The following is a 13,606-nucleotide window of genomic DNA, read 5'->3' on the forward strand; positions in this document are numbered from 1 at the left end:
CTTGCTTCAGATGATGGCAGGGCAGGTTCAGGAATGTTTGGTGGTGCTCCAGTCTTCGGCACGCGGTGGCTGAATGCCGAAAGTGGCCCGCAATTCTTCGGGCCACCGACAGCATCTCTTGCACGCCCCTGTCGTTTTTTAAATAATTCTGCACCACCAAATTCAATGTATGTGCAAAACATGGGACGTGCTGGAATTTGCCCAGATGTAATGCACGCACAATATTGGTGGCGTTGTCCGATGTCACAAATCCCCAGGAGAGTCCAATTGGGGTAAGCCATTCTGCGATGATGTTCCTCAGTTTCCGTAAGAGGTTGTCAGCTGTGTGCCTCTTCTGGAAAGCGGTGTTACAAAGCGTAGCCTGCCTAGGAACGAGTTGGCGTTTGCGAGATGCTGCTACTGGTGCCGCCGCTGCTGTTCTTGCTGCGGGAGGCAATACATCTAGCCAGTGGGCTGTCACAGTCATATAGTCCTGAGTCTGCCCTGCTCCACTTGTCCACATGTCCGTGGTTAAGTGGACATTGGGTACAACTGCATTTTTTAGGACACTGGTGACTCTTTTTCTGAGGTCTGTGTACATTTTCGGTATCGCCTGCCTAGAGAAATGGAACCTAGATGGTATTTGGTACCAGGGACACAGTACCTCAATCAAGTCTCTAGTTGCCTCTGAATTAACGGTGGATACCGGAACCACGTTTCTCACCGCCCAGGCTGCCAAGGCCTGAGTTATCCGCTTTGCAGCAGGATGACTGCTGTGATATTTCATCTTCCTCGCAAAGGACTGTTGGACAGTCAATTGCTTACTGGAAGTAGTACAAGTGGTCTTCCGACTTCCCCTCTGGGATGACGATCGACTCCCAGCAGCAACAACAGCAGCGCCAGCAGCAGTAGGCGTTACACTCAAGGATGCATCGGAGGAATCCCAGGCAGGAGAGGACTCGTCAGACTTGCCAGTGACATGGCCTGCAGGACTATTGGCTTTCCAGTGTAAGGAGGAAATTGACACTGAGGGAGTTGGTGGTGTGGTTTGCAGGAGCTTGGTTACAAGAGGAAGGGATTTAGTTGTCAGTGGACTCCTTCCACTGTCACCCAAAGTTTTTGAACTTGTCACTGACTTCTGATGAATGCGGTCCAGGTGACGTATAAGGGAGGATGTTCCTAGGTGGTTAACGTCCTTACCCCTACTTATTACAGCTTGACAAAGGCAACACACGGCTTGACACCTGTTGTCCGCATTTGTGTTGAAATAATTCCACACCGAAGAGCTGATTTGTTTTGTATTTTGACCAGGCATGTCAATGGCCATATTCGTCCCACGGACAACGGGTGTCTCCCCGGGTGCCTGACTTAAACAAACCACCTCACCATCAGAATCCTCCTTGTCAATTTCCTCCTAAGCACCAGCAACACCCATATCCTCATCCTGGTGTACTTCAACAGTGACATCTTCAATTTGACTATCAGGAACTGGACTGCGGGTGCTCCTTCCAGCACTTGCAGGGGGCGTGCAAATGGTGGAAGGCGCAAGCTCTTTCCGTCCAGTGTTGGGAAGGTCAGGCATCGCAACCGACACAATTGGACTCTCCTTGGGGATTTGTGATTTAGAAGAACGCACAGTTCTTTGCTGTGCTTTTGCCAGCTTAAGTCTTTTCATTTTTCTAGCGAGAGGATGAGTGCTTCCATCCTCATGTGAATCTGAACCACTAGCCATGAACATAGGCCAGGGCCTCAGCCGTTCCTTGCCACTCCGTGTCGTAAATGGCATATTGGCAAGTTTACGCTTCTCATCAGACGCTTTCAATTTGATTTTTGGGTCATTTTACTGAACTTTTGTTTTTTGGATTTTACATGCTCTCTACTATGACATTGGGCATCGGCCTTGGCAGACGACGTTGATGGCATTTCATCTTCTCGGCCATGACTAGTGGCAGCAGCTTCAGCACGAGGTGGAAGTGGATCTTGATCTTTCCCTATTTTAACCTCCACATTTTTGTTCTCCATTTTTTAATGTGTGGAATTATATGCCAGTATCAGCAATGGCCTACTACTATATATACTGCGCACAACTGAAATGCACCACAGGTATGGATGGATAGTATACTTGACGACACAGAGGTAGGTACAGCAGTGGCCTACTGTACCGTAATGCTATATATTATATACTGGTGGTCAGTAAACTGTGCAAAAATGAAATGCACCACAGGTATGGATGGATAGTATACTTGACGACACAGAGGTAGGTACAGCAGTGGCCTACTGTACCGTAATGCTATATATTATATACTGGTGGTCAGCAAACTGTGCAAAACTGAAATGCACCACAGGTATGGATGGATAGTATACTTGACGACACAGAGGTAGGTACAGCAGTGGCCTACTGTACCGTAATGCTATATATTATATACTGGTGGTCAGCAAACTGTGCAAAACTTAAATGCACCACAGGTATGGATGGATAGTATACTTGACGACACAGAGGTAGGTACAGCAGTGGCCTACTGGACCGTAATGCTATATATTATATACTGGTGGTCAGAAAACTGTGCAAAAATGAAATGCACCACAGGTATGGATGGATAGTATACTTGACGACACAGAGGTAGGTACAGCAGTGGCCTACTGTACCGTAATGCTATATATTATATACTGGTGGTCAGCAAACTGTGCAAAAATGAAATGCACCACAGGTATGGATGGATAGTATACTTGACGACACAGAGGTAGGTACAGCAGTGGCCTTCTGTACCGTACTCCTATATATTATATACTGGTGGTCAGCAAAATTATGCACTGTACTCCTACTATATACTGTCTACAATGCAGCACAGATATGGAGTGTTTTTCAGGCAGACAACGTATACTGGTGGCCACTGGTCAGCAAAACTCTGCACTGTACTCCTCCTATATATATTATACTGGTGGTCCCCAGTCCCCACAATAAAGCAGCACACTGAGCACAGATATGGAGTGTTTTTCAGGCAGACAACGTATACTGGTGGTCACTGTCAGCAAAACTCTGCACTGTACTCCTGCTATATAATACAGCTGCTCCCCAGTCCCCACAATTAAGCAGTGTGAGCACAGATATATGCAGCACACTGAGCACAGATAAGGAGCGTTTTTTTCAGGCAGAGAACGGATAAAACTGGTGGTCACTGATCAGCAAAACTCTGCACTGTACTCCTCCTATATTATACAGCTGCTCCCCAGTCCTCCCCACAATTAAGCAATAAAGCACAATCAAGTTCAACAATAAACGGAGAGGACGCCAGCCACGTCCTCTCCGTAACATTTCCAATGCATGAGTGAAAATGGCGGCGACGCGCGGCTGCTTATATAGAATCCGAATCTCGCGAGAATCCGACAGCGGGATGATGACTTCCGAGCGCACTCGGGTTATCCGAGCCATACGGGAGAATCCGAGTACGTCTCGGACCCGTGTAAAAAGGGTGAAGTTCGGGTGGGTTCGGTTTCCGAGGAACCGAACCCGCTCATCACTATCAGAGATATGCAAAAAAGGTAGGCACTGCCTCACCTGTCATAGACTTTCAGAGATTTTAATATAAAAATGATCAGAATAATACAAAGAAGATATTTTTAATATATTTTTTGAATTCTTTGAATATAGGGTCTAATTCAGGTTGGATCGCAAATCGAGATCCAACCACAATAATTACGTTCACCCTGCGTGCGAATGTGCAGGTCCAGGCCTGCGCATACGCCCGCATTTAATGCAGGTGCCCAGCAACGCTCCGTTTCAAAGGTGTAGATCTAGCGGCAGCGGCTTACAAACAGGGGCGTGGCGGCTGCGTTATCGGGGCAGCTGCGTGATGTCACATGCAGTGTGATGTCACGCGCAGCGGCTCCGACCAAAAAGATGGCGGCGGGCCTCCTGCCGTCACAGCCAGGTTGCGCCGGCAGGAGACTTCCATAATTTCTGCGACTGCGCACTAATTGTGACGCTATCGCAATGAGTGCATGGGCGCAGATGGGGGGGCAAGGTGTACCAAGTTGGGCAGTCTTGCCCTGAGATGGGTGTCAAAGGATTGCAAATTCTGCTAAAAAGCTAAATTTGCAATCCTTACTGAATGAGGTCCATAGTCAGAACTCTGACGTACAGTATACTGGTGAATGGCAGGAAACGCTCTGCTTCACCTCACCGCATGTCACTGGGCTGACTTGCAGAAAAGATCCACATCTCCGGCAGTTCGGAGGCTATTACATTTAGCCCTACAGTATATCTGGGGGGAAATTAAATTGGAATTGCTTATGCATGAGGGCCTTGACTCCCCACTGCCGTCTGCTCGCTCCCTCCCCATTGCCCTCTGCTCACTACCTCCCCACTGCCCTCTGCTTGTTCCCTTCCCTACTGACTCCCCGCTGCCCATTGCCTCCGTGCCCGAAGCTCTGCCAGTGGACGGTACTAGCAGTGCATGCACACAAGACATGCTGTTCTTCACCTTAACACAGAAGACCGCTGCAGAAGACCTGATTGTTGGAGCCCTGGATTTTGTATCGGGCAGTGCTGAGTGGCAATAAATACACCCATGCAGGGGCGTTTCTAGAGAGGAGGAGGCCCGTGTACACGATCCGTCTGGGCCCCCTCCCCTCTAGCCAGCAGCACTGTACAGCTCTGGTTACTTGGGTCCCTAGGCGACCCTAGCGCTGTCCCAGAGCCTAGAGCGCATGCGCAAGTGATTTTTCTACTGTGCGTGTGCGACTCACCAGGAAAATGGCTTTGCGACATTTTCCCAGTGATTTCTGCAGCACTGCTACTGCGCCACGGGACCCTGGAGGGTAAGTATTTAAATTATTGGGTGCCGGGCACCCATTATAAATATGCTATTGCGCCCATGGATAAAGCTAGATATGCCCTTTGGGTCTGGATGGAGTATGACACACACCCTTGGGGCCCCGGTGGCAGCAGTGTTGTTCAGGATCAGCATGGAGGGACGGCTGGCAGCGGTATTTTGAATATACATGATTACATACATGCATACATGATTGTGCTATTCAATCCAATCTGTTACAAAACAAATCCCTGACCCCTTATGGGAAATATGCAAATGTATGTATCCATCTTAATATATATATTTATATTGTAGCAAGTTACTAGGTCAGAAACAGGGACATTTATTCCTCTATGATTAGCTAAACAGTGTTAAATGTTATACTACAGGATGACGCCAATTGTACAATAGTGTGCTTCCCGATAACAGATGATCACCTCCCTCATCTCACTCCCCTGTTCCTACCCACAGTCAGTTCTAGCACTTGCTGATGCAGACATGTGATCCCTGAGTGGTCGGAGCTCCCCCTGCTGGCCCACAGAGGAACGGCAGGCACACACAGTGCTGGATGTTACTAGAATGTGAGGCATCATCGCAGGAGCAGTCGCCGGTCCAGACCTGAGACAAGTGACATCACTGGGATAACTCGGAGCATCACTACCTCCACCACCATCATCATGACCCAGGGAAAGGTAAATATTGTCCTTCACTGTGTATACAAATCACACAGTCCTGCTTCTCACCCAGCCACAGTATGTACAGCTGCAATGGAATGATCACTAACCTTATATGATATGTTATATAATTAGTTGTTTCTGTGGCTATTCACTTTGCAGGAGGTACGTATAAAATAATATCAACCCACTAGAGCACATTGTAAACAAGAGAGACTGCACCAGAGGTAACACAAGAGTGTGTAAATGATCTAAATAATGCACTACAGTTATATCGTCTCTTCTGGAGAGGTGAAACTAGGCACCAGCAATGCTGCGTCACTGAGAGCTACTGTATGAGTCTGTCATGTATCATCATGGGAGCACAGGCTTCCCCAGGGCCAGATGTGTAGTGCTGAGCTATTACACCATGGTGATGTGCAGTGGTGATGTGCTATAACACCATGGTGACGTGTAGTGCTGAGCTTTTACACTATGGTGATGTGATGGTGATGTGTAGTGCTGAGGTGTTTTACACCATGATGATGTGTAGTGCTGAGGTGTTTTACACCATGATGATGTGTAGTGCTGAGGTGTTTTACACCATGATGATGTGTAGTGCTGAGGTGTTTTACACCATGATGATGTGTAGTGCTGAGCTATTACACTATGCTGATGTGTAGTACTCAGGTGTTACACCATGATGATGTGTAGTGCTGAGCTATTACACTATGCTGATGTGTAGTACTCAGGTGTTACACCATGATGATGTGTAGTGCTGAGCTATTACACTATGCTGATGTGTAGTACTCAGGTGTTACACCATGATGTGTAGTGCTGAGCTATTACACTATGCTGATGTGTAGTACTCAGGTGTTACACCATGATGATGTGTAGTGCTGAGCTATTACACCATGGTGATGTGCAGTGGTGATGTGCTATAACACTTAGTGCTGAGCTTTTACATACTATGGTGATGTGTAGTGGTGAGGTGTTACACCATGATGATGTGTAGTGCTGAGGTGTTACACCATGATGATGTGTAGTGCTGAGCTATTACACTATGCTGATGTGTAGTACTCAGGTGTTACACCATGATGATGTGTAGTGCTGAGCTATTACACTATGCTGATGTGTAATACTCAGGTGTTACACCATGGTGATGTGTAGTGCTGAGCTATTACACCATGGTGATGTGCAGTGGTGATGTGCTATAACACCATGGTGACGTGTAGTGCTGAGCTTTTACACTATGGTGATGTGTAGTGGTGATGTGTAGTGCTGAGGTGTTTTACACCATGATGATGTGTAGTGCTGAGCTATTACACTATGCTGATGTGTAGTACTCAGGTGTTACACCATGGTGATGTGTAGTGCTGAGCTATTACACTATGATGATGTGTAGTACTCAGGTGTTACACCATGGTGATGTGTAGTGCTGAGCTATAACATCATGCTGATGTGTAGCGCTGAGGTGTTACACCAGAGGCGGAACTACCGCCAGTGCAACCAGTGCGTTGCACTGGGGCCCGCCTCTGTCCAGGGGCCCAAAGCATGTAATGAGTCAAACTGACTCATTACATGCCGCTGTGTGCTGCGGGCAACCGCTGCCCGCAGCGCACAGCCGCCCGGAGAGAGGAGAGGAGCAGCGGTACGGGGGAGAAGGAGGAGGAGGAAGCCGAAGGAGGGAGCCGCAGCAGCGCTTTACTACTGGTGGAGGCGCTGCTGCTGCAGGCCCTCTGCTTCACTATAGGCTGTCTTCCGAGAACAGCCTATAGTGAAGCAGAGGGGCAGCAGCAGCAGCGCCTCCACCAATGACACAGCGCTGCTGCGGCTCCCTCCTCCACCTCCCTCCTCCTCCTTCTCTACTGCCAGGGAATCGTCAAGCTGCACGAGGAGCCTGAGCCAGCGGAGAGGGTAAGTATAATTCTTTCTTTCTGTCTCTTTCTTTCTTTCTTTCTTTCTTTCTTTCTTTCTTTCTTTCTTTCTTTCTTTCTCTTTCTTTCTTTCTTTCTTTCTTTCTTTCTTTCTCTTTCTTTCTTTCTTTCTTTCTTTCTTTCTTTCTTTCTTTCTTTCTTTCTTTCTTTCTTTCTTTCTTTCTTTCTTTCTTTCTTGGGACTGCCTGCCACTATGTGTAAAAATGGGGAATCTGCCTGCCGCAATGTGTAAAAACGGGGGACTGCCTGCCGCAATGTGTAAAAAGGGGGAATCTGCCTGCCGCAATGTGTAAAAAGGGGGGACTGCCTGCCGCTATGTGTAAAAATGGGGAATCTGCCTGCCGCTATGTGTAAAAAGGGGGAATCTGCCTGCCGTAATGAGTAAAAAGGGGGACGCTGTCTGCCGTAATGTGTAACAAGGGCACGCTGTCTGCCGTAATGTGAAAAAAGGGGACGCTGTCTGCCGTTATGTGTAAAAAGTGCACGCTGTCTGCCGTAATGTGTAAAAAGGGGGACGCTGTCTGCCGTTATGTGTAAAAAGTGTACTCTGTCTGCCGCTATGTTTAACAAGGGCACGCTGTCTGCCGTTATGTGTAAAAAGTGTACGCTGTCTGCCGCTATGTGTAACAAGGGCACGCTGTCTGCCGTTATGTGTAAAAAGGGGACGCTGTCTGCCGTTATGTGTGAAAAGTGCACGCTGTCTGCCGTAATGTGTAAAAAGGGGGACGCTGTCTGCCGTAATGTGTAAAAAGGGGGACGCTGTCTGCCGTAATGTGTAAAAAGGGGACGCTGTCTGACGTAATGTGTAAAAAGAGGAATCTGTCCGCTGTAAGGTGTAAAAGGGTCTCTACCTGGTGTAGTGGTGCTACTGTGCGGCGTAATTTGAAGAATGGAGACTACTGTGCACCGTTTTATGAATTGGTATTATTTTGTGGCCACACCCCTTCCCCACGAAGCCACGCCACTATGTATTTTTGCGCGCGCCTACGGCGCGCACTGCCCCTGTTTTGCATGCAGGGGTGGGGCTCCGATGCCGTTTCTTGCACACAGTGCTAAAATGTCTAGTTACGGCACTGTTGCTAGGTATCCATTTCTCTGGCCCTGAGCAGGTCCCCCTCACCAGATCCTCTCCAGGGGTGAGGGGGTGGACTTGGATGGGATGTGTGTGTGTGTGGGGGGGGGGGGGGGGGCAAAGCATTTTGTCGCACCTGGGCCCACCGCTCGCTAGTTCCGTCACTGTGTTACACTATACTGATGTGTAGTGCTGAGGTGTTGCACCATGGTGATGTGTAGTGTAGTGCTGAGCTAGAACACTATGGTGATGTGTAATGGTGAGGTGTTACACCATGGTGATGTGTAGTGGTGAGGTGTTACACTATGCTGATGTGTGGTGCTGAGCTATTCTGCCTTGGTGATGTGTAGTGCTGAGCTATAACACCATTGTGATGTGTAATGCTGAGGTGTTACACCATGGTGATGTGTGGTGCTGAGCTATTACACGATGGTGATGTGTAATGCTCAGCTATTACGCTATGGTGATGTGTAGTGCTGAGCTATTCCGCCGTGGTGATGTGTAGTGCTGAGCTATTAAGCCGTGGCGATGTGTAGTGCTGCTGAACTATATGTTAAGGGTGGTGACAGATTAACAACATTTGTTCTATAATCTTAAATCATACCCAGGAGATGATGTATCAAACCTTAGTGAGAGATAAAGTGGAGAAGTTGCCCATAGCAACCAGTCAGCTTGTGCTAGATGACAGATAGATAGCAGCTGATTAGTTGCTATGGACAACCTCTCCAGTTTGTCTCTAAGGTTTGATACACCCCACCCCACCGCCAGTATTAATGATACAGTGATGGATCAGAGAGTAATGGAAGTCCGAATATGCTAAATACAGTAGTGTGTATTCTTGTTGTGCATGATATGTGTCTGATTATGGACAGGGTTGAAAAAAAAGAGTAAAGCTGGTTCATACTTGCCTACCTGACCCTCTCCATGAGGGAGAAAATGCTCTGTTCCTGGACTTTCCTGGTAATGTATGATTGCCAGCACCTGTGGTGAAACACCTTTCTTATCAATTAACTAGCTCACCACAGGTGATGGCAATCATACATTACCAGGAAAGTCCAGGAACAGAGCATTTTCTCCCTCATGGAGAGGGTCAGGTAGGCAAGTATGACATACTTGCCTACCCTCCCGGAATGGCCGGGAGGCTCCCGAAAAACGGGTGACCCTCCCGGCCCCCCGGAAGAGCAGGCAAGTCTCCCGATTTACGGGGGTCACCCCCTGCCCGCCGCCCACTTAACGAGTAAAGTGGGCGGTCCAGGCAGGTGATGACGCGATTCTTGTTGAATCGCGTCATCGTAACCACGCCCCCTGCTGTATAATGCCGGTAATCGCGGGGGGGGGGGGGGGGGGGGGGAGCGTGGCTTAAATGACGCTGCCCGGAAGCCACGCCCCGTTCCGCCTCTGGTCCGCCCCCGTTCCGCCTCTGGCCTGCCCCCCTCACACGTCACCTCATTGCCCGCTCCCCCTGCTGAGCCGAAGGGCTGCTCTCTCCCGTACAGAGCAGCCCAGAAGTCGGCAACTATGAAGTATGAGCTGGTTACACAATGGGGGTAATTCCAAGTTAATCGCAGCAGAATTTTTTTAGCAGTTGGGCAAAACCATGTGCACTGCAGGGGGGGCAGATATAACATGTGCAGAGAGAGTTAGATTTGGGTGGGTTATTTTGTTTCTGTGCAGGGTAAATACTGGTTGCTTTATTTTTACACTGCAATTTAGATTGCAGATTGAACTCACCACACCCAAATCTAACTCTCTCTGCACGTTATATCTGCCCCCCCTGCAGTGCACATGGGGGGTAATTCTGAGTTGATCGCAGCAGCAAGTTTGTTAGCAATTGGGCAAAACCATGGCCCTCATTCCGAGTCGTTCGCTCTGTAATTTTCTTCGCATCGCAGCGTTTTTCTGCTTAGTACGCATGCGCAATGTTCGCACTGCGACTGCGCCAAGTAATTTTGCCGTTTTACTCACGGCTTTTTCTTCGCTCCGGCGATCGTAATGTGATTGACAGGAAATGGGTGTTACTGGGCGGAAACACGGCGTTTTATGGGCGTGTGGATAAAAACGCTACCGTTTCCGGAAAAAACGCAGGAGTGGCTGGAGAAACGGAGGCGTGTCTGGGCGAACGCTGGGTGTGTTTGTGACGTCAAACCAGGAACGACAAGCACTGAACTGATCGCAGATGCCGAGTAAGTTTGAAGCTACTCAGAAACTGCTAAGTAGTTTGTAATCGCAATATTGCGAATACATCGTTCGCAATTTTAAGAAGCTAAGATTCACTCCCAGTAGGCGGCGGCTTAGCGTGTGTAACTCTGCTAAAATCGCCTTGCGAGCGAACAACTCGGAATGAGGGCCCATGTGCACTGCAGGGGGGACAGATATAACATGTGCAGAGATAGTTAGATTTGGGTGGGTTATTTGTTTCTGTGCAGGGTAAATACTGGCTACTTTATTTTTACACTGCAATTTAGATTTCAGTTTGAATACACCCCACCCAAATCTAACTCTCTCTGCACATGTTATATCTGCCTCCCCTGCAGTGCACATGGTTTTGCCCATTTGCTAAAAAAAATCCTGCTGCTATCAACTTGGAATTACCCCCATGGTTTTGCCCAACTGCTAAAATATTTCCTGCTGCGATCAACTTTGAATTACCCCCAATGTGCGCTGCATGACCCAGCTGATGGCGTGATGCATACCCTCCAACAATGTACACACAAAAATCGGTACAAATTTGAAAAGGGGGCGTGGCCACGGGTAACGTTGTGTGGCCATGCCCCTTTTCCCATACTTTCAATGGAAGTTTGGAGAGCCAAAAATCGGTACAGACCATAAAAAAAGGTACTGTACCTGCCAAAAAGGTACGGTTGGAGGGTATGGTGATATGGTGTAACAATACATTGTACAAAAGCATACACACTGCATGATCCAGTGTCTGGCAGCACAGTGTATCGTTAAAGCATGCATGTAGCTTTATGACGTCATTCAGTGCCATAACTACGTGGGTGCCAGGTGTGCCTGGCACACAGCGCAGTCGCACTGAGTATACAACGGCCAGCGGTTTGTAATGAGTCAATTTGACTCATTACAAGCCACCTGTGCCGGAGGAGGAGAGGGAGCAGCGGAGAAGGAGGAGGGGGGAGGAGGGAGTCGCAGCAGCGCTATGTAATTGGTAGCGGCGCCGCTGCAGCAGTCCCTCTCCTTCCGCATTGGCTGGCCCGGCGCTGCTGTGAATTCTGGGATGCACTTCCCTCATCCCAGCATTCACAGCGGCGGCGGCCAGCCAATGCTGAAGGAGAGGTACAGCTGCATGTGGTGCCACTGGTAATTACATGTGTAAATGTGTAAAAAGGGGGGCGCTGTCTGCCGTAATGTGTAAAAAGGGGGACTATCTGCCGTAATGTGTAAAAAGGGGGACGCAGTCTGCCGTAATGTGTAAAAAGGGGACGCTGTCTGCTGTAATGTGTAAAAAGGGGACGCTGTCTGCCGTAATGTGTAAAAAGGGGGACGCAGTCCGCCGTAATGTGTAAAAAGGGGAATCTGTCTGCCGTAATGTGTAAAAGGGGGACTGGCTGCCGTAATGTGTAAAAGGGGAATCTGTCCGCCGTAATGTGTAAGAAGGACTGTACCTGGGGTAGTGGCGCTACTGTGTGGCGTAATTTGAATAATGGAGACTACTATAATATGCAATGTGAATTGGTATTATTTTGTTGCCACACCGCTTCCTCATGAAGCCACGCCCCTATACCAAACCTGGTAAGCCGAAGCCCAAAAGAGCCTGGGCTGCCCGTCAGCCAGCAGCCAAGACCGATAAGTCTGCCGCATGACGGGGCGGGACTCCACCTGGGGGATCCCAGGGTGGGGGGCCGGCTTCTAGGGTATACCCAGGAATGGTTGAAGACCACTTCAGATGCCTGGGTACGGGAAGTCGTCACTCGAGGTTACGCCATAGCCTTCAAAAACCGACCCCCTCATCGATTTTGACAGACAGACGTCCCGTCGGACCAGACAAAGGCAAACACTCTGCATTCGGTGGTACAGACCCTCCTGGATACAGGAGTCGTAGTACAGGTGCCTCTTGCTCAGAGGGGCCGGGGGTACTATTCTCCGCTGTTTCTAGTCCCGAAACCGAATGGGTCCTCCCGGCCCATTCTCAACCTCAAGGCACTAAACAAGTTTGTGAAGGTTTCCAAGTTCCGTATAGAAACCCTTCGCTCTATAGTTCTGGCCTTGGAACCTGGGGACTACATGGTCTCCCTGGACATACAGGATGCTTACCTGCATATTCCTATAGCAGTTTCACATCAACAATACCTGAGGTTCGCTATTGGCAACCTCCATTACCAGTTTCGGGCGTTACCTTTTGGTTTAACAACGGCTCAGCGAGTCTTCACCAAAGTTATGGCGGTGATGACGGTGGTACTCCGCCGTCAAGGGGTCAGGATACTGCCGTATCTGGACGACTTGTTAATCCTGGCAAATTCCCCAGATCTTCTCCCGCGTCATCTGGATATGACGGTCCGGTTTCTACAAGCCCACGGGTGGCTCATCAACTGGAAGAAATCCTCCCGGGTCCCTGCTCAGAGCATGGTGCATCTGGGAGCGCTGTTGAACACTCACAACCAGAGGTTGTTCTTGTCTCAGGAGAAAGTCCTGAAACTTCAGGACAGGATTCGTTGCTTCCTTTCTCGTCCGCAAGTGTCGATACATTCGGCAATGCAGGTGCTGGGCCTCATGGTATCAGCATTCGACGCGGTGGAGTATGCTCAATTCCATTCTCGCCCCCTCCAGAAGCTGATTCTAGCCAAGTGGGATGGCCTGCCTCACCGGATCAGGTCTCAAATGATCTCTTTGACTCCGGAGGTCCGTCTGTCGCTGCTCTGGTGGCTCCAGGACCGACAATTGTGCAGAGGCCGTCCCTTCTGGATATCCAACTGGGTCCTGTTGACGACAGATGCCAGTCTAAGAGGTTGGGGCGCGGTGCTGGAGCAGCACTCATTGCAGGGTCGGTGTACCAAGGAGGAATCTTTCCTCTCAATCAACATTCTGGAATGGCGGGCGGTCTTCAATGCGTTGAACCTAGCCCAGCATTTGATTCAGAACCGTCCTGTTCAAGTACAGTCGGACAACGCCACCACAGTGGCTTACATAAATCATCAA

General features: G+C 49.1%; 1 protein-coding gene across 1 annotated transcript in view; it reads left to right on the forward strand.

Moving 5' to 3' along the window:
* The first annotated feature begins 5,299 nt into the window (after nt 1–5,299).
* FAIM2 (Fas apoptotic inhibitory molecule 2) overlaps nt 5,300–13,606 on the forward strand; it is a 148,804-nt gene continuing 140,497 nt past the window's right edge. Inside the window, exon 1 of the mRNA XM_063952051.1 lies at nt 5,300–5,482. Within this exon, the coding sequence (XP_063808121.1) occupies nt 5,468–5,482 (15 nt within the window). The 5' untranslated portion in view covers nt 5,300–5,467. The remainder of the gene's footprint in view (nt 5,483–13,606) is intronic.

This window comes from Pseudophryne corroboree, chromosome 2 (genome assembly GCF_028390025.1).
Source record: "Pseudophryne corroboree isolate aPseCor3 chromosome 2, aPseCor3.hap2, whole genome shotgun sequence".
Lineage (NCBI taxonomy): Eukaryota > Metazoa > Chordata > Amphibia > Anura > Myobatrachidae > Pseudophryne > Pseudophryne corroboree.